The sequence below is a fragment of the Coenobita brevimanus genome, chromosome 100, assembly GCF_032717465.1.
Source record: "Coenobita brevimanus isolate Jiangsu-jjx chromosome 100, ASM3271746v2, whole genome shotgun sequence".
NCBI classification, from domain to species: domain Eukaryota; kingdom Metazoa; phylum Arthropoda; class Malacostraca; order Decapoda; family Coenobitidae; genus Coenobita; species Coenobita brevimanus.
This window is the reverse complement of record NC_137053.1, coordinates 54,623,614-54,643,238: the sequence shown is the minus strand read 5'-3', so window position 1 is coordinate 54,643,238 and position 19,625 is coordinate 54,623,614. Positions and strand designations below refer to the sequence as shown.

At 43.0% G+C, this 19,625-nt stretch overlaps 1 protein-coding gene across 1 annotated transcript in view; it reads left to right on the top strand.

The window, feature by feature from the left end:
• Positions 1-1,378: 1,378 nt before the first annotated feature.
• The window catches only part of LOC145414591 (sodium channel protein 1 brain-like), a 1,229,691-nt gene continuing 1,211,444 nt past the window's right edge, over positions 1,379-19,625 (top strand). Inside the window, exon 1 of the mRNA XM_080284113.1 lies at positions 1,379-2,768. Coding sequence (XP_080140239.1) covers positions 1,379-2,768 — 1,390 coding nt within the window. The remainder of the gene's footprint in view (positions 2,769-19,625) is intronic.

Genomic DNA, 19,625 nt, shown 5'->3' with positions numbered 1-19,625 from the left:
GTTTGGAGGCGGTGTAAAGGGATTATTGAGCGAGACTGTACGTGTGTGGTGGCCCTCGGGTGGCTGTCGTGAGGAAGGGGGCGGTGGAGAGGGTATAGCATGCTGAGTGAGGGGTAGCGTGCCTTCACCTAGCCCCCCTGTGTCCCCCCTTCCCCGCGCCCCCCACGACACTACCGGGGTGATTAAGTGGGGTAGAAAGTAGTCCCCTCACCCCACGCTCTCTCCCCTCTCTCTTGCCGTCCCTCTTCCTCAACCTCCCCCCCTCTCTCTTCTGTCTGCTCCTTCTCTCTCTCGTCCACTCCCTATTTCCCTTTCTCCCTTCTCCTCTCCCTGTTTCCCCCCTCTCCTTTCTCCATTCCCCTTTCCTCGCTCAACCCCTGTCTCCTATCTTTCCCACTCCCTTTCCTCCCTCTCCCTTTTTCTTTACCTCCTTTCTCATTCAGCCATCTTCATTTCCATCTCATCCTTCTCCTACTTTCCGTCCTTAAGTCTACCTTTCCACCTCCCCCCTTTCCTCTCCTTCCTTCCGCATATTCACCTTTTCCTTTCCAGTCCTTCCCCCCAACACATTCCTTTCCTTTTCGCATTCCCCTTCCCACTTAAAATATCTTCTCATCCCATTTCCAATCTTCCTTTACCTTTTTCGCCTTTCTGTCCTTCATCTTCCACTTTTCCCGACCTTCCCCCTCTATCTTCTTCCTTCTTTCCATCCACCTTCCTTCCTTCTTCAACATCACCTTCCCTTCCTACTTCCTTGTTCCTTCCCTTCCTCCTTCCGCTCCCCTCCGTGCTGAGAGTCTCCTACTTAACGGAGTGATTAAAGTGGGAAGAAAGTAGCTCCATTTCCAGTCCCTCGCCTTCACATCCCTTGATATATATCTTCCCCCTCATCCCATTCTCTCTTCTTCCCTTCTCACCGCTCCCCTGTAACACCCCCACCCCCACCTACCGCTCCCCTGGAACACCCCCATCCCCACCTACCGCTCCTTCTCTCATTCCTCACTCCCCCACTTCCTTGCTTCATTCCTTCCTTCCCCTACCCCCCGTGTCTCGTCAGGTAGCACGTTACTGTTGGTGTCGCGTTCCGTCAAGCGGGGTATTGATCGAGGTGCCCTGGTATGGTTGTTGTTTGAACCTGTGGCCCGCCCGCCCTCCACCCGACACCCCAACACACACACACCCCGCCCGCTAACGGTGCTCTTGCTGAGTTGCAGGTTCCACCCTCCCTCCCTCCCGCCATTTTCTGTGGCGAGCTCGTAGGGAGAGACTGTAGTGAGCGTGTGAACGCGATGAAGCCGGCGTGAGGCATGGAGGAGTGAGCGTGGTGTGAGCGTGGTGACGGTGGCCGGGAGGCAGCGATGGCCCTGTGCAGGTCGCCATGTCCCACCGGCGGAGCAGCAGCCTGACGGGCAGTGCCAGGGTGTCAGCTGCACAGGCGCCGCCCCCCGGCCCGCCCAGCACCCGGCCTCGCCCGCCGCCGCCTATCAGGGCCTCCAGCCTGGAAGTGGCCGACCATGGCGCCGCGGCCACCTTCGACGGGGATGAGCGGCGGGGGCGGCCGGAGAACCTGGCCAGGGCCGCCAAGCAGGCCTACGAGGCACTCGAGATACACAGCGAGACAATGCTCCAGAAGTTCGACGACTCTATTGACGAACTGGAGAGCGGCCCGCTGGTGCAGACGGCGAAGGCGACGGTGCATAAGGTTGCCACCGTCATTGAGAAGCCTGTGGGCCGCATCAGGCAAAGCCGCTTTGTGGAGGAGGTGAGCGGCGTGATCACGGAGATCGAGAACACGGAGGTGGTGCAGGTGGCCAAGGGTAAGGCGCGCCAGGTGTACCTGTACGTGGAGCCCATCAGCGAAAAGATCCTGAGCCGCGTCAGCAGTCTGGAGGATGAGGATGCCGAGGTGCAGTTCGTCATCCCGCCATCCACGCAGCGGACTGTGGTAGAGGTGCCGGGCAAGCGGCGACCGTTGTTAAGACAGCATGATATAGATAGTAAGATTAACATAGACCCTAGTCAGTACGTTATACAAGAGGAAGTTCCTGAGATTCATGTGTCGGGTGAAGATGGAAGATTGTCCGTCCTGTCTCAAGGTAGTGATAATTTGCTCAAGGTCAAAGCTCCTGACCAAATCAGTATAGTGTCCGCCACTGATTCCGAGCGACAATACGAGCTTGTACGTCCCCATAGGCTGTACCGAACTCCCCCGCTTCCACCCCCGCGACACAGGGAGCACAGACGCTCACTGCAAGCCAGGCTCTCCAACAGTGGCATCAAAAGTTCCCTCCTGGAGGAAAACTCTGAGAGACGGCAGCTGCTGGACAACAAAGATAGTGAGTCTTGTTACTGCAGCACCGGCAACACCCGCTCCGTCAGGTTCTCGGAGGGCAACAACTCACAGGAACCCGAAGGAGGAGGAAACAACCCCACCAGCTTGACCGTCAGGCGTCTGGTTGATGTGTGTGAGAGAAGGCCCGCCCTCAAGGACACCTCCAAGAGCCTGGAAGCAGTGGACAAGAGGAATTCTCTGATAGACGAGAATGGGGAAGACCAGCCCTTGATTCCCATAGAGAGTCTGGAGGGCGCCAGCATCGCCAAGATCAGGGAGAAATTGAGGGAACACAACTACAACATCATCTGCATCAACGGCAAGACCTTCTACGTGCCTCGATCCGCCGTCAAAGAGCCTGAACATAAGGAAGTTTATGGCGGAGCATCATCCTTCTTCGAGAACTCTCAGACCATAGACTGGAAAACCGTCAGAGGTATATTACTGCAATGTGAAGTCCATTATTTTTAACCCTAAGCCCCCTCAAAACAAGCTACAAGTTTATTTAATTTTTTATAACACTTCACTCACTGAAACGAAAAGCAATGGTTGTACTATTATTATACTGGACTTTTTTTTAAGGCAGAAGGATAATGATGACAGTTAATGTCTAACGAGGATATTCAGTTGCTTGTTAGAGATGATAGATCAAAGTTTAGGGATGTCTTATGCAAGTAGGGTTTAGTTAGGTATAAATTATTTCATATAGGGTAGATATTAGTTTCTAGGAAAATGTACTTCACGGGCTCCTCTTTTTCGGCATGCTTTTTCTCCATCTTTTTTTCCCATGTGGGTTGATTTGGTGTTATAAGTGATCGAAAAGTTTCAGGAAATTAAACTAACCTCTGTCCCCCTAAAAAGTATATTGTTCTTGCGGATTTCGAAGTAGTGTGATGCTTATATTGAAATCTGCTTTCATTAGATTAGAATAGGTTAGTTTAATAAATGAGGCACGTTTCGTACAAAATCAAATCACCGCACATAGGACAAAAAAGATGTTAAAGAAAAAAAGGCGAAAAATAGGAGCTTGTAAGGATTCCATTTCCTTTTTAGATAGTTGAGGATGTTTATAGGTGGTGATGTTTCAAAGTTAGGACTGTTATATGCACATCTTTACGTATGATTGATTTCACAAAAGGTAGATAGCCTATTACTTTTTCTATACATAAATTTTTTCCACTTGGGCCCAGGATAATTGTTAGTGCCATGTATAATTTTCGTATAGGATAGATTATAGTGTTTATAGATGCTAGTCAGGTCCCCTCCCCCCTTCTCTATATATAGAACTAGGTCCCCCCCCCCTCCTTTCTTCCCCGCCTCTTTCTTTCCTCCCTCCCTCCTGCCTTCCCCTCCATCTCTGGTAGCACAAGAACTAGAGCAGTTTAGTGCATGTTAGCTAGGTGGTCAGATCGAGTGCTTTCCCCTACATGTTGACTTGGCTTTTTGTTAAACAGTCTGATCATAAATTCACGACATAAATAAGAATACTTTTGGACTCCTAAGAATACTTTTTTCCTTAGTAATAAATCCTCTGGTGGCTATTTAGGGAAAGGGTCAGGTGCGGTTGTCGTTAACTTGTGATTCGGTGGTTGATAGAAAATGTGCCTTACTCATAAACGGCCTTCATAATCCTCTGAAAGGATGACGATGGACTGCAGGAGAGGGACAGCTTCAGCCTGCAATCCACCGTGTTCACGTTCAGATCAGCCTAGGGACACAACGACAAAAACTTAACTTTAACTAAACCACGTAACTTTTATTTCATTCTTGCTTCCTCCGAACTAATTTATGTAGCCGAGAAAAAAATCTTGTACTGAACGGATTGTAGCTGCCGTATTAAACTCCTCCAGGTCGAAAAAATCAAAACCTAGCTTAATAAAATCGTCTGTGGAGAGCAAGAATCATCTCATTCGTCCTCGGAGTGAAGAGAATTAACATGTGTCCCCTTAAATATCGTAATCTAATTTTAACTTCACGTGTATATGCAATTCTATCGTAATCTCACCAAAGTGGACATTTCCAGCTTAACCTAATCCAGTTCATTTTAACCTAACCTAACCATCTAATTTAATCTTACCTTACTACTCAGATTTAACTTACCTAACCAAACCTAACCATACAAGCCTAACCTAGCCTAAACCAGCCATACCTAAACTATGATAAACTGACCTATCCCAACCTAATTTACCTTAACTTACCCTAATGTAACCAAACTCAACCCAAACCTAAGGTAGCATAGCCTAATTTAACTCAACCCAGCTTAGTCGAAACTAATCTATCCTAACCTAGCCAGACTTATCCTAACCAAACTAACCACCAATTTTTTTCTTACCTAACCAGACCTATCCTAACCAAACTAACCACCAATATATTTTTTTTCTGTTTGCACGACGAACGAAGGTCACATGGCAACAAGGCACACTTTTCTGTCAACTCAGCTAATCATACGTTAGTGCTGACCGAAATTCACCCTCTTCTCTACATAAGCACCGAATCCTCTCCTGATAGATAAACAAAGACTTTTAACTCCTTCACTACCATTATTATTATTATTTTTTTTTTTTGCTACCTCCAGATGATTACTTTAATTCATTTATTTAGTATTATAGGGGCAAACCTCTAGCATTGGAGGAATTAATATAAACTTCCTCCATCTAATTCCTCCGCTAAGAAAAGTTTCGTCAGAGCTGAAGAAAATCGTCAGGTGGTTTTAAGAAAAAAATGAAGACGTCGCCATATTTGCCTCATCCATGACGACGCACTCTTCATTTTCATCTTTGTTATTTCCAGACGATTTTTCTCGGCTGTGGAGAGACTTCTTCGAACTGGAGGATGCAAATAGAGATAGATGCAGATAGAGAGACTTTAGAAATGGAGGGTTCCGAGAGGGAGACTTTTTGCAGCTGGAGGAGGCCCCGCAGTCAGACCATTGCTCCCTCTTTTGAACATTCGGATTAAGTCAACACAGGTCCATAGAGTGCCTAGTGGTCCCTCCAGGAATGTCTTTGGCCCATATTCTCGTCATATAAGAAAACTCCCTAACACCTTTTCGTTTATTACACCTTACTGTCCATCTCCGTTTTACGCAAGTCATTCTAATATCGCAATAGTATGCATCGGTAAAGTACAAGAGGATATTAACCACCCATATCCATAAATCGCTCAGGAAGAGGTGCTAGGGAGTCTCTTTACCCTGGGAGAATACGGGCCCTGGACTCACCTTGGCCCTTCATTTGAGAATACCTGAATACGCCACTGAAACGAGACACACTTTTTGGAAATGGAAGATGCACATATACACTTCATAACCCCTTCACTAGAGACTTTATCGTACTAGAAGATGCAGATATCAACTTCATTAACCCCTTCATTCCTAGGGGTTGTCTTGGACTTAATATAATCGTCTGGAGGTAGCTAGAATTTAATAAAAAAATATACGTTCTTGTGCTGAAAGCGGCAGATAAACAGCCACACGCTCGTGACTCAGCGACAGTGACGGGCTAGTTGAATTCACATATATACAGCTAAATCAAACAGCTATAAACTCCCCCATTCTTCAGGCTTCCAGTTTTTATATATATACAGCTAAGCAAAACAGCCATAAACTCTCCCATTCCTCAAGCTCAGATATAAACAGCTAAACCAAACAGCTATAAACTTCCCCAACCTTCAAGCTTTAATATATACAGCTAAACCAAACATCTACAAAGTCTTCCATTTTTCCATCTTTAAATATTAAATATATACAGCTAAACGAAACAGCTATAAACTTACCATTCCTTAAGCTTCTGTCTATACAGCTAAGCCAGAAGACTGCAAGCTTATCATTCTTTAAGCTTTGATAGATACAGCTAAGCCAAATAGCTATAAACTCCTTCGTTCTCGCCTCTTTAAGCAAAATGAACATGACCTTCAGCATTTTATCTGTTTTTTATCCAAATTGCAGTTTAACCTCTGTTATATACAGTATATCGCAGATTTTTTGTCTATTTCGCAGTTTTCCTTTATTTACACGATTCGTTTGCCTCTCCAAATATTTTATTATAATTCGGATACATAATTTAAGGCAATTTATTAAGCCGAAGTAGCCTGTATAACACCCTCATTCCCATTTTATCCATTTCAGTCTTTTCTTTTTTTCTTCTCTGCAGGGAATACTTTAATTTTCCATCATCCACAAACCCTTTTCACGTATAAAGAAATTCACTATATGGGAGATAATATCAGGTATATTTGTTTTAATCCATATCGTATCATCTCTCTTAATACAAATATTTCATTATGTGTATATATATGAAGCATTTTCTCAGTATTCATAAACTAGTGATATATATATATATATATATATATATATATATATATATATATATATATATATATATATATATATATATATATATATATATATATATATATATATATATATACAATGTATGTATGTATTCTTATTAATTACTAAGAAAACAGTACCAGAGAAAGAGAAGAACAGAACGAGAGTGTCATTGTGGAAGATCTGGAGAAAGTGAACCGTTTTAGGTGTCTGGGGTGGACGCAGCGACAGATAATACTGAGGGACCTGCAGTAATTAATTGGACAGGGAAAGGGTCATAAATTCTGAGGTGTTTAGAAGTGTGTGGGAGGAAAGATCAGTGTTTGTTCAGTCGCAGTTGGAGATGTACGAAGTCGCAGTGATGTGCGGATAAGAGGCGTGAGTCCTGAGTGCGAGACACTAAAATAAGGGACAAGTATTGGAGGAGCGAGGCCTGTTATTTGAGATGGTTTGTTATAGTGAGAAATAACCCTTTAAGAGAGGTGAGGAAGCAGACAGGACAGATCAGGGGGTGTTAAAATGATATGACCATATGGAGAGAAAGGACGATGAAAGGTGAATAAATATTCATAAATCAGAAGGAAAGGGACTGAGGGGAAGGGCGACGCCATGGAGAGGGTGATAAGATAGTGTGAATAAAATTTTGAATACTAAACGGTGAACATAGGGTGAGAGACGTGTATGGAATAGAGAAATTTGGAATAAAATGGTTCACTGGGGAATGATTCGCTGCCACAGATGAACAACAGGCAAGACGTGAAGCCATTGGGATAAACCATAAATCGCGACATATTTTTCATCCGCCTCGTAAGTTTTATCATGACGGAAAAATTTTACTGTCACGTAAAGACAGTTTTAATTATCTATCACCCATATACTGTACCCGTAACGCGTAATTTTACCAGCAAGTGTAGAGCCTGTTAACCCTTTCAGTCCGAGAATGTATTTACCATCACCATGCTGTGCAGCTCAGGATAAACTTACGCTGAACCGTTCACTAACCCATTCACTACGAGGGATCTTCCTAAAGTTGAATAAAGTCATACAGCAGAAATAAGTTGAAAAAAACGTCCTCGTTTTGAAGGGGTTAATTGTGCTTATGTACTTCCTATGAGCGTGGAAATGGAGCAACCGTGCCTGAGGCTTCCTTTTTCCTTTGATTCTTGTCCCTTGTGATGTCAAAAGGCCGTGCACTAGCTGTCCCTACTCCAATATCTCAGTGTAGGATATTAGGTTAAGATGATAAAAATGGAGTATCGTAATGGCGTGGAAAGTGATTTTACTGAAGAGTATATTTTACCCTCCAAGACCGAGGATGTTATTTGCACTTCTTTTTTTTTCATGTCCTGACGATTTATTCGGCCTAGGTTACGCTTTTTAGACTCGAGGAGTTATACATAGCCTCAATAAGCTCTTTCAGTACGAGAGGCCTTTAGTAAGATGAATAAAATCGTCTGGCAGCAGAAAGAATGTACTTAAAAAAGATTAAAGGGATTCATCACTGAAGCACTACAGAAGACAGTATTAACCCCTTCGCTAAGGCTGTCTTCTTTTCTTTTTTTTTGGGGGGGTTAATTCTTACTACCAAGGGTTATTTCATCAGATTTAGGTTACCATTATTCGAACAGGAGCCCTCATACACTCTATTTCAACTATGGGTCCATCTTAGACTTAATTAAATCGTTTGGTGGTATCCTGAGTAAAATTAATATGGGCTCACTTACCATTAAGAATATTAAGCATTACTGAAGCTGCTAGGAAAGTCTCTGTGCAGGAGAATATACAAACACAACTCATACTGTCACACTGCCACACTTCACATAACCATTGTTTACGCTCTCACAATAAACATACACTTCATACCACCCCGCTGTGCACTGTAGTGCACAGCGGGGTGGTACCTAACACTAATAAACCTCGCACTGCTGCAGCTCACACTGTCACATTAAACAGATCCATCATACTGCTGTACTGTGCACTACCACACTTTTCACTCAGCTTAAATTACTACACCGCACCTCACACCTATGCCACACACATTGTTACACTTCACACACATCACACTACCACACTGCACCATTACACTGCACACTACAGCAGCTCAACTATCAGCACACCAACACTTCTCACACACAGTACACTACACACCACCACACCTCACGTACGCCACAAATTGCCACGCGGCACGTACACAACAAACAACCACACCTCACGTACACCATATACTGCCACACCTCACACTTACCTCACATTACCATACTTACCACCCACAAATGATTTAACCGTAATTAGGAATCGTAATCATTGGAATGGAGTCCATATTTTTTTAGGAATCCGGTCGTAATTGATTCCATAGTCCCCAAAGCCAAAGTAATCATGAGCGTTAGCGATTCCACTGCAAAAGTGATTGTCATCATGATGGCATAATATTTAATTGCCGGCTGTGAAGCCCAAGTTATGCACCACAAAATACTAAATTTGGGAGTAAATAAAAATGGATTTGACCAATAGTAAGACATTTAGGTGTGTCATAACTATAAAATTATATAAAAAGTCAAAAAGCAAAATGTAAAATGCATGTGTTACGCTGGTCAAACGTTAACACATGACGTGAGAGCTGAGGACGAGAACTGAAGACGTTCAGTTGCGCTGCTGGCCCCGGCAACTTGCCAACAAGATAGTGTAGGTTTGAAAATGTAGCTTTCTAGCTATAGCCTTTCGGTTTGGCATTATTTTGAAGATACTCAAGAAATTCAGTTTTATTCTTCTCGGCAAACGAAAATTTAGCGGTATATGAAAGTTAATCTCGGACATATCTGGCAACGTTAGACATGCGAGTCACGGAGTTGATCAACTGGCCATTGTATGTCACAGTGTCTGTCACAGTGTCTTCAGAGCCTGAAGTGGAACTATCCTTTTTACGGAGAACCTACGTATCTACTGATTTTACTTTTTTTCATTTTAGTATGCCTAATATTCAAATTCGCATTTCAATAAATAGGATCTCTCATGGAAAGAAAATGTCTTGTCCCCTTCCGATAATGTAAATTTGTAATTACGAGCGAGCGAGCACAGCGAGCGAAGGGAGCAAGCGTAGCGAAGCTATGTTTACGTTCAGCTGAGAAATGAGCGGCCCGACACGACTCTGCCCGGCCCGACACAACAGTACACTACCGCGATGATCTTCAGAGGCTAATTACTTTTCTATTATGTGAGATAGAGAAGAGATTCTTTCAGCAGATAGTAGCTACGTTCAATATATGTAGTTTTTAGTTAAACAGTTATTCTTGATACCAAAGAAACCCCTTGGAATCCCAGCTTTCCAAGGGAATGTACCGAAGGCGTCAATTGACATGCTCCACTATGAAATCGATTTAAAGCACTATGAAAGTGATACATGCGAGGTGTGAGTCGTCTTTTACTTCATACGTTGATTGCGCGCGCTGGTGCGTGCGTGTGTGTGTGTGTGTGTGTGTGTGTGTGTGTGTGTGTGTGTGTGTGTGTGTGTGTGTGTGTGTGTGTGTGTGTGTGTGACAGAGACAGAGAGAGAGAGAATAAGTAAATAGTTTAACTGAATTACTCTTCTGTTATTGTTCAACTGTTTCACCATAAATGTTGAAAGCCTACACCAAGATCATATTTTGATGGTGGGCGTATGTACAATGACTCGCTCGCTCGTCACTCGCTCACAATGCACACTTTACTGGTGTCAATCGATAACAAACCTTTGGAATCGTAATCATTATCGATATCGTAATTATAGTTTTCCTTAGTGATCGTAACAGTTAACCACCATAGCTAACACTGCCATACATACTCACCCCCACCACACACACCACTATATCACTCCCCACCTCACCCCCCACACACACCACCATATCATTCCCCACCCGACCCCCACACACACCTCTTCCTAACACCCAAAATTACTCAGTTGCCGAAGAGGATTTTCCCTTCAACGAGAACTTGAGGAGAAGGACGAGGAGGAGGAGGAGGATCTCAGAGCGACGCCATTCTGCAGGAGGATTAAACTATTCCACGACGCTTTTGTTCTCGGGACCAGTTCACCTGCTAACTTATTTAATTACGGCGCTTAGTTTTACGAGTTGCGCCCAGGACAGACTTGATCCCCAGGCGAAGTTGTTTAAGAGGGTGGCTTAGATCTTGACGAGAAATTGCTTTGCTAATTCATCTTCGGGCGAAATGAGTTACTACTGGTTCGCCCCTCCTGCAAATTGTTTCAGGATGGATTAATGTTGACGCGAAATTATTGTGTTGGTTCATCATCCCACGAACTTAGTTGCTACCGATTCGCCCCACCTGCAGATTGTTTGAGGGTGGACTGATCTTGACACGAAATGGTTCTGTCAGTTCACCTTCACGCGAAATGACTCACTGCTGATACGCCCCTTCAGTAAATTAATTGATGGTAGAAAGATCTTCGAACGATACTGGCTTGTTGATTTATTTTCACGAAGTTGATAGAGAGCGGACTAATCTTCACGTGAAATTTTTAGAAGTAAGCACTGACTCTGGCACTAAATTACCTTGTGTTTATTCATCTTCTTAAATTCCATTAATAATGACTCGCCCATGCAGAGAATTGTTGGGTGAACGAATAATGTTTACACGAAATGAACTTGACCCTGATTAATCTTCACGAGAAATTAAATAAACTTGAGGAAGCTGTTGAGGACAAGACTAATTCTTTAAGCCGAAATCGTGTAGGGTGTAGGGTGATTCGTCTTTGGTTGAAATTGCCTTGAACTGAATAATCTTCTCACATACTTTTTAACCTTGTCATGTCCGCACGAAATTGTTAAACGATGGATTTAACGAAATTTCTTAAAACTGATGCTTCTTTATATGCCATTCTTTCAGGCCGATTCTTTTCCACACAAAATGACTAGCGAGAGGACCAACCGTGACCCGAATTTAGTGACTCATGGCCGAATTTTTTAGAGGAAGGAGTAATGGTTTCTCAGAATAGCTTGGAATCGGTTGGTCTTCACGCGCAGTTACTTTAGCTTCTTTCATCTCATAAAAATTATAAAGGAAATAAATTACCTTGAAATTATCTCCACAGGACGTTTTTCCAGACTCATTCATCTTTACATATCATTATTTCAGACTCATTACTCGTACATCTGCACATTATAGTAAGTAAAATTGATTCTCTACACGAGTGTTTGTGGAGAGATTCAACTTTATATGAAATTGCTTTAAGTCGACTTGCACTCTCACGGATTATTTAAAACAGCTTTTTTTTTTTCCACATAACTTCACATCTATATAAGTTCACGAAGAATTTTGCTCGTCTTCAGCGAGATTACTTGTAGTGGTCCGCCATCACACGAAATTCTTACAGTATGAACGAATAAATATTTGTAAGAATGCTCTCAAACCAAACACATCTGTCACGACAATGACGACTATTATACTTTATTTGTGTTGTTTTCAGACGATTTTACACTCAGGGGAAACTTTATGAACACGAGAGATTTAATGTAGACATCACTATCATCCTCATCAACATTCGCTTTTCCTAATTAAAGTAAAATTGTCCGGTGATAGCCTGATTCAAGTAAAAGACGTCATCGTACTGAAGGCATTCATCTTCACGAGGTAACTTGCCGTAACTAATTACGCTTTTATCAACACTCCCATTAGAGAGGAAATTAGTAAAGGGGGATATTAGTGTTTGTGGAGCTGTGAGGTAGGCTGGGGTGGGCTAAATGCGTGGAATATGTTGTCTTCATGCCTACCCTGTCTAACTCTATGCCTACACTGTACCTTCAGCTCTCCATCTCTCTTCCTCCTCTCCATCCTCCTCGTACCCAGCTACAACATTTCTCTGTCTGGCTCCCGACACTTTCATTACTTTCCTTTACGTCTCCCTGTCTTCCTCTACTGTACAGCTGTCCTTCTTCATCTACAATTTCCCATCTCCTCTCTCTCTCTCACTCTCTATCGATCGATGGCGATCTCGATCTCGATCTGTTTTCGCCGAGAACCTTGGAGATATTATCTACTTTTGAGCTCTCGATAGATTGATAGATAGATAGATTGCAAGACAGATGGACAGATAGACAAATAGACAGACAGATAGATAAATAGATATGTTTCAATGATCCTTTTTCTCTGCTCTTCTTGCTGCATACACTCTCATTTACCCCTGCTTTGAAATCTTCCCCCAGCAGTTTGTGTGTCATTCTCTCTCAACTGCTCCTACTGTTAATTGCGTTACCTCCTGCGTCTCTACCCTTTTTCTTCCCACTGCTACTGTGTCCTTCTCTCCCCATCCTTCCTTTACCTTTGTCTCCCCATCCACCCATCTGTTTCTCCCCTTCACTCTCCGTCTCATTAATAGTCTATGCTTCTCTCCCCGCCTTCCTCTACGTGACTCCCCCTCCCTCTGTCCACACATCTGCCTCTGTGGTGCTCTCTATCTCTCTCCACACCGCTACCTGTCCTCCTCTTGCTCCCCTCACCTTCTACTCTCGCTCTCTCTTTCACCTCTCTCCCTCTTCACACAGCCTCTCTCTGTCTCCGTCTCCACCTCTTTACCATTCCACCCTTCATTCATTTTTCTATCTCTCCTCCACTCTCCCCACCCCTTCTGTTCTTTCTCTTTCTCCTACCGTCTCCCTCCCCACACCTCTTCCTGTTCCAGTCTCCCCTTCTTTCCCCCCCTCCTCGCTTCTGTATCTCCCCCCCATCCCCTCAATCCCCTCCCTTCCTTTATTATCATCCTGTCTCCCTCTCCTACTTTCATTGTCCATCTTATTCCCTCCTCCAAGTCTCTCTCTCTCTCTCTCTCTCTCTCTCTCTCTCTCTCTCTCTCTCTCTCTCTCTCTCTCTCTCTCTCTCTCTCTCTCTCTCTCTCTCTCTCTCTCTCTCTCTCTCTCCTCCTCCTCCTCCTCCTCCTCCTCCTCCTCCTCCTCCTCCTCCACAGTGCCCCCCTTCTCCCCCACTGCACACAGCCTTTGTCCCTCCCATACACTTCACTCTTTATGCTTCTTCCTTTTTTTCTGTTCCTTGGTTCCCGTTTTCTCTTTTTTATTTTCTATTACACTTTTTGCCAGTATTTCAAAGATTTTACGTATTTCTTGTTCTTTGTATGCTACAGTACTTCACCCGTGTGTGTGTGTGTGTGTGTGTGTGTGTGTGTGTGTGTGTGTGTGTGTGTGTGTGTGTGTGTGTGTGTGTGTGTGTGTGTGTGTGTGTGTGTGTGTGTGTGTGTGTGTGTGTGTGTGTGTGTGTGTGTGAATTATAAACCCTCCGCTAGCAGAGGTCGTTCCCAAACTGAGTAAAATCATCTGGTGGTAATAAATATGGATTTTGTAAGAGGGGTCATAGAAATGAGAGTTCCAGCTTAAACTAAATAAAATCGTCCTTGTAGTGGCCACAGTAACATGGAAGGCTTGTCTGTAACTCCTTCAATATGGGCTTCAGGTTAGTGTTTGCAGTTTTCACCATTCTCACCATCACTACCTTCACCGTCATTAGCACTACGACTAACACTACAATCATCAGGAGCGTTGGTACCACTACTGCTATCACCACCACCACCACCACCACTATCACCACCACCACTACCACCACTACCACCACCACCATCAACAACAACCACAACAACCTCTCATTCTGTCAAACTTCAGGATCACTGCCACCACCGTCCTCACTTCCTTTTTTAGTATCTCGTCCACCACCATCACCACAAACAGTATTATCACCATCACCACCACCATATCCACCACTGCCACCATCACCGACACCGCCTCCATCACCACCAGCACCACACTCAGAGTCACCAACACCACAATCATTACCACAGTCAGCATCACCACCACTAGTATCACAACACTCATTATCACCACAACTAAGACCATCACCAGCATCGCCATCTCCACATTCAGTATCGCCACCACCACCATTAACAACAACCCTTTGCAAGTGCCCACGTAACCTCTATATGAACTATCCCCTTCCATCTCAAAATTATCCTTGCATTAATGAGACAACTCGCTTCAACTTACGAAGGATCTCTAGTAGTGAAAGAGTGGCTTACGATTGTTATCTTACCCTTCATCTCGAGAAGTCTGTTATATGCTTAATAAAATCGTCTGATGGTAGTACATCATCAGCATCATCCAGACCTCGTTTTCCCAACTAAGGATTAGGTGAGGAGAGGTAGTATAAAGAGAAAAATATGTAATTGGGCTGAAACGATCAAATATATAGGCCCTAACCCCTTACTGATGATGATTTACGTGTTATTTACTTAAATATTTTCATTACCAGACGATTTTATCCAGCTTAGGGAAGAACCAAAGCAAAGCAAGCGTTACCAACAAGAATCATTGTAACAGCTATTACAAGGCACTTTATTTATCACACTAAATATTTGTTTCCTTGTATAGTACTTATGTGTCGTAAATGTCGACATAGACTGCATAAACACCATCCTACAAGAGACTCATTGTGCCTCCGTCAGGAATGATAAGGAAGACATAATACCTCAAAAACCGATAAGAATACGGCCAATCCTTGTTTCAGGCGATAATCATTTAGATTAGGAAAGGCCTGTCGTATATAAGGGATTAATGAGGGCTATATCTAATCCCTCCGTTCAAAAATATCTATTCTAAGCTATGCAAAGTCTCATGGCTCTAGCGAGGATATAGTAAAAAAGTAAAGTTACTGGAGGGAAGAGGTTGGTATTGAAGAGCGTCATTAATCGCAGCCAATCCGCCCCTATAGAGTGCAATCCCACGCAGGCAGTTAATTAGGCTCACCGCGGGATAATCTGGGTTAATCAGCAGATGAATGGCCCTAATGAGTGGTGTGGCCAATCGATGAATGAAAGAGGGACTTCATTTTTTCCCTCTCTTTTCTGTCGCGGGCTGGCTGGCTTTGTGATGGGGTGGTGCGAGTGGGGGTGATGAGAGTATGGGTATGATGGTGGGGTAAGGGTGAAGGTGTAGGTGAGGGTGCGAAGGTGGTATAGTGAAGGTGAGTTTGAGGGTGGGTGTGGTGGTGATGTTGGGGGGTGATCGGGTAGGAGAGGGTGAGAGTGCTGCTGAAATGAGAGTGAAGATGATGGGATGGTAGGAAAGAGGGTGAGGTAGTTAAACAGAGGTCGAGGGTGGTTAGGCTAAAGGTGAGGGAGAGAGTTAGTACGAGAGTCCGTTTTACGAGAGAATAAAATCATTTAAAAACATAAAAAATGATATAAAACTGACACCGTCATACTCTCAGAGAAAACAGCGTACTGGAATATTTATTAAGGCTCTGTGATTGATCGTTATTAACCCCACACATACCATTTCTAACTTTTAGTTCTCACAAAGGTAATATGAAGCTCACAGAAGTTCTGTCGTACTCTGAGTGTGTTAATGGGTGAGCGGTGTCGACGGAAAAAAGGTGATGGAATATTTACGAGAGAAGAGTGTCGTCAGCCCCTCAAATCCGGGAACGTATATTTAAGTTCCTGTTATTGCCAGACGATTTTATTTGGTTTATGGAGAGTCACCAAGTAGCAAAGGGTTACTGAAGCGTGAACTTGACCCCTCCATTTCGGAAAGATTATCCAAGGTAAACGAAATCATCTGTAGAACACAAGAATAAAAAGAAAGATACATAATCGGATTGAAACGTAAAATTTTGTACCGTTACGTCCTTATTTTGATATTCTTGCCACCTCCAGACGATTTTCTGAATTCTGAAGATACCGTCTGTAGTGGTGGGGTTAGAGTCTCCAGTGACCCCTTCATGACCTGATTTCTCTCCCTAAGCTGAATAAAATCGTCTGAAGGTAGCAGTAATAGAATATAAACTACTTTGTCAGAAGAAAAGAATAATTTCTTTCCCTAGGGTGACTACTTTCCCTGCCTCTATCTATGTCTATCTATCTATCTATCTATCTACCTATATATGTCTATCTATCTAGCTATCTTCTAGCTATCCATCAGTGTCTCTGTTTATATACCTATCTATCTATCTATCTATCTGTCTGTTTGTCTATCTTTGCCCGTTTCTCTATATTTTTTACAATTTTTCTGTCTGTACACTTATCTGTAGTCAGACGTCTCAATCCCGGAGGGAGTGGCTACGTATAAATCACAGCCACGTCACCCTGTCCTTCGCCATTACCCTGCCCTCCCTCGGACCCACGTTACCCTTATTCATACCCCTTTCCATCCCACGCTCGCTAAATCAGTCCTTGTTTACGGCCATTCCGGGAGCGCATTCTTCTTTTCGAACAGTTTAAGCAGTCACGCTAAATGAGGTCGGGCTAAAGTTGTGTTAAAATCATAATGTTTAATTTCAAGCTAAATCCATGTGAGGTCGGTAACCAAAGGATATAAAGAGACTGACTGATAGATAGACAGAGAGACAGTTAGATGCATGTATGACAAGATGAATAATTGGATGGATGGACAGAAAAACTGGTAGGGAAGAGAGAGAGAGAGAGAGAGAGAGAGAGAGAGTCGACAGAAAGTCTTAGGTACCAGCAACCCAGGTTTCACTACCAAACGGAACAAAATTATCCACGATAAACAAAATGTAGGCGCTATAACAATTCGATATTTGTATAGAACATTCCAGCTAAATAATTATCATAGCTACTGTAGCGATTTCACATACTGCATTCTTCAGGAAGAAATAAAAATGAGTCATTCTTTATTATTCTGGAAAAAGTAATGTAATACGAATAAGAATAAGAATAATGATGATGATGATAGTCAAGCTGACGTAAATAAACAAAATAGATTAATAAATCTGGTTCTAATGATACATAGCCTGGCACTGCACCCTAGAAAAGATGGCTAAATATAAACTGATTGGCACTACAATCCCTTTTTCAGTAACGACGGGAATTACATGATATGGTGGAGTTGCCTAAATGATTAAGTGAAAAGGTCGCAGGGATCACGGGATAAACGGGCCTGTGTGTGTGTGTGTGTGTGTGTGTGTGTGTGTGTGTGTGTGTGTGTGTGTGTGTGTGTGTGTGTGTGTGCAGCAATAAGTCAAGTGTCTGGTATGGATCAGGTGTTGTGGTGTTGATCGTCTAGGTGGGCCAGGTGCTGATCGTCTAGGTGGGGCTCGTACTCCTTCACCCCAGCCTGGCTAATTCACCTCGCTCCATATTTCTCTTTTACCTCGCTGCATTTTTCTGTATCACACCGTTCCCCGTTCTGTACCACATCGCATCGCATTTCTGTATCACTCTGTATCATATGCCTTTATGATTTTGCATCGTATTTTACTATCACTTTTCAGCTTATTTTTGGGGGTACCTCCTACTTTATATCTGTTCATTTTATTTCATTTTATTTCTGTATCTCCCCTCACTCTTTTTCTTTTATAGTAAAGAATTTCTTTATCACCTCTCATTGGATTCCTTTATCACCTAATCTTAATTCTTTATCAGCTGTCTTTTCTTATCGTGTTTCTGTGTTTCACGCATTTAGCTTTTTAAGTTTGTCTCTTTTATTTCCTTTATGATCTTAATGTTTTTAATACAATATACGGGAATATCTGACTTTGTAGAGAGGATATTTTTTAATACACTGCGCTTAAGATATTGGTTATGATGAAGTATATACGTTTCGAAGAGAGAAAATAATGTACACACCAACTAAATACTTTCATATTATCTCCTGCCCATTTAAACACACACAAATTTTCTCAAGCACGAAACGTCCTCACAAGATACACCAAACTGTGAGCCCATTTTTGTCAACTCTGGGGCTTTGGCTGCGGAAGGGTTGAGTTAGGAATGCTAGGCTGGCGCTCTAACTTGTACCCGGACATTGGACTTGTCTGTACTAGGACTCTTATGGAATTTGTGACTCGTATTTATAGTGCGTTTCATAAGTCTGATTTGTAACTCGTATTCTTAGCTCGTATTCATAACTCGTTCCATAAGTCGAATTCATAACTCGTATGCAATAACACGTTTCATAACTCGTATTCATAACTCGTTTCATAAGTCCCATTCTTAAGTCGTATTCATAACTCCTTCCACAAATCATAGTCATAACTTATATGCATAATTAATTCCATAAGTGGCATTCATAATTCGTATTGATTAACTCCTTCCACAAGTCATTCATAACTCGTTTCATAACTCCCTCATCACATTCGCATATTCGTAGCCCATATTCGTGATTCGTTTCGTAACCTGAGTTCATGGCTAGTATTTCAACTTTAATTTTATCAAGAATTTCAATACTTTCAGCAGAATTACATGGAGATAGCCTGGATGAACAAGCCTAGCGTATTCTTACTAGCGAAGGGCTTAATCTAAATAGTTTCTAGGGCTTTAGCTGCTAGGCTTTCTTTCTGTCGAACAAAATCGTGTGGAATTATAATGAAAGAACTCAAAATTAAAGTTATAAATAATTCTCTCTCTCTCTCTCTCTCTCTCTCTCTCTCTCTCTCTCTCTCTCTCTCTCTCTCTCTCTCTCTCTCTCTCTCTCTCTCTCTCATATCTCGTCTCTTCTTCCTTTCCCATCCCATCCTTCTTCTCCTTTCACCTCCTCTCTCAACTTTCTTCTCTTTTCACCCCTCCCTCTTCCCACCTCTATCTCTATCCCCTTCATCTCAACCACAATATATCTCCCTCCTCCCTCTATCTCCCTCTTATCACCACAACTTTTCCTCCCAATCCCACTTGTAGGAAATAGTTGACCATCTCTTCACAAGGAGTTGGACCTCGAGGGCTCGCTGCTTCGGTCCAGTGGTTCGTTTGATGGTGGACGGGCCGCTGATGGACCACATACACATTTGATTCAGCATACGGAAGGAAAAATATCATGGGCCAGAATATTTGAGGAGAAATTGAAGGAACACACACACACACACACACACACACACACACACACACACACACACACACACACACACACACACACACACACACACGGACGATGAAATATTTGGGAAGAAAAATAG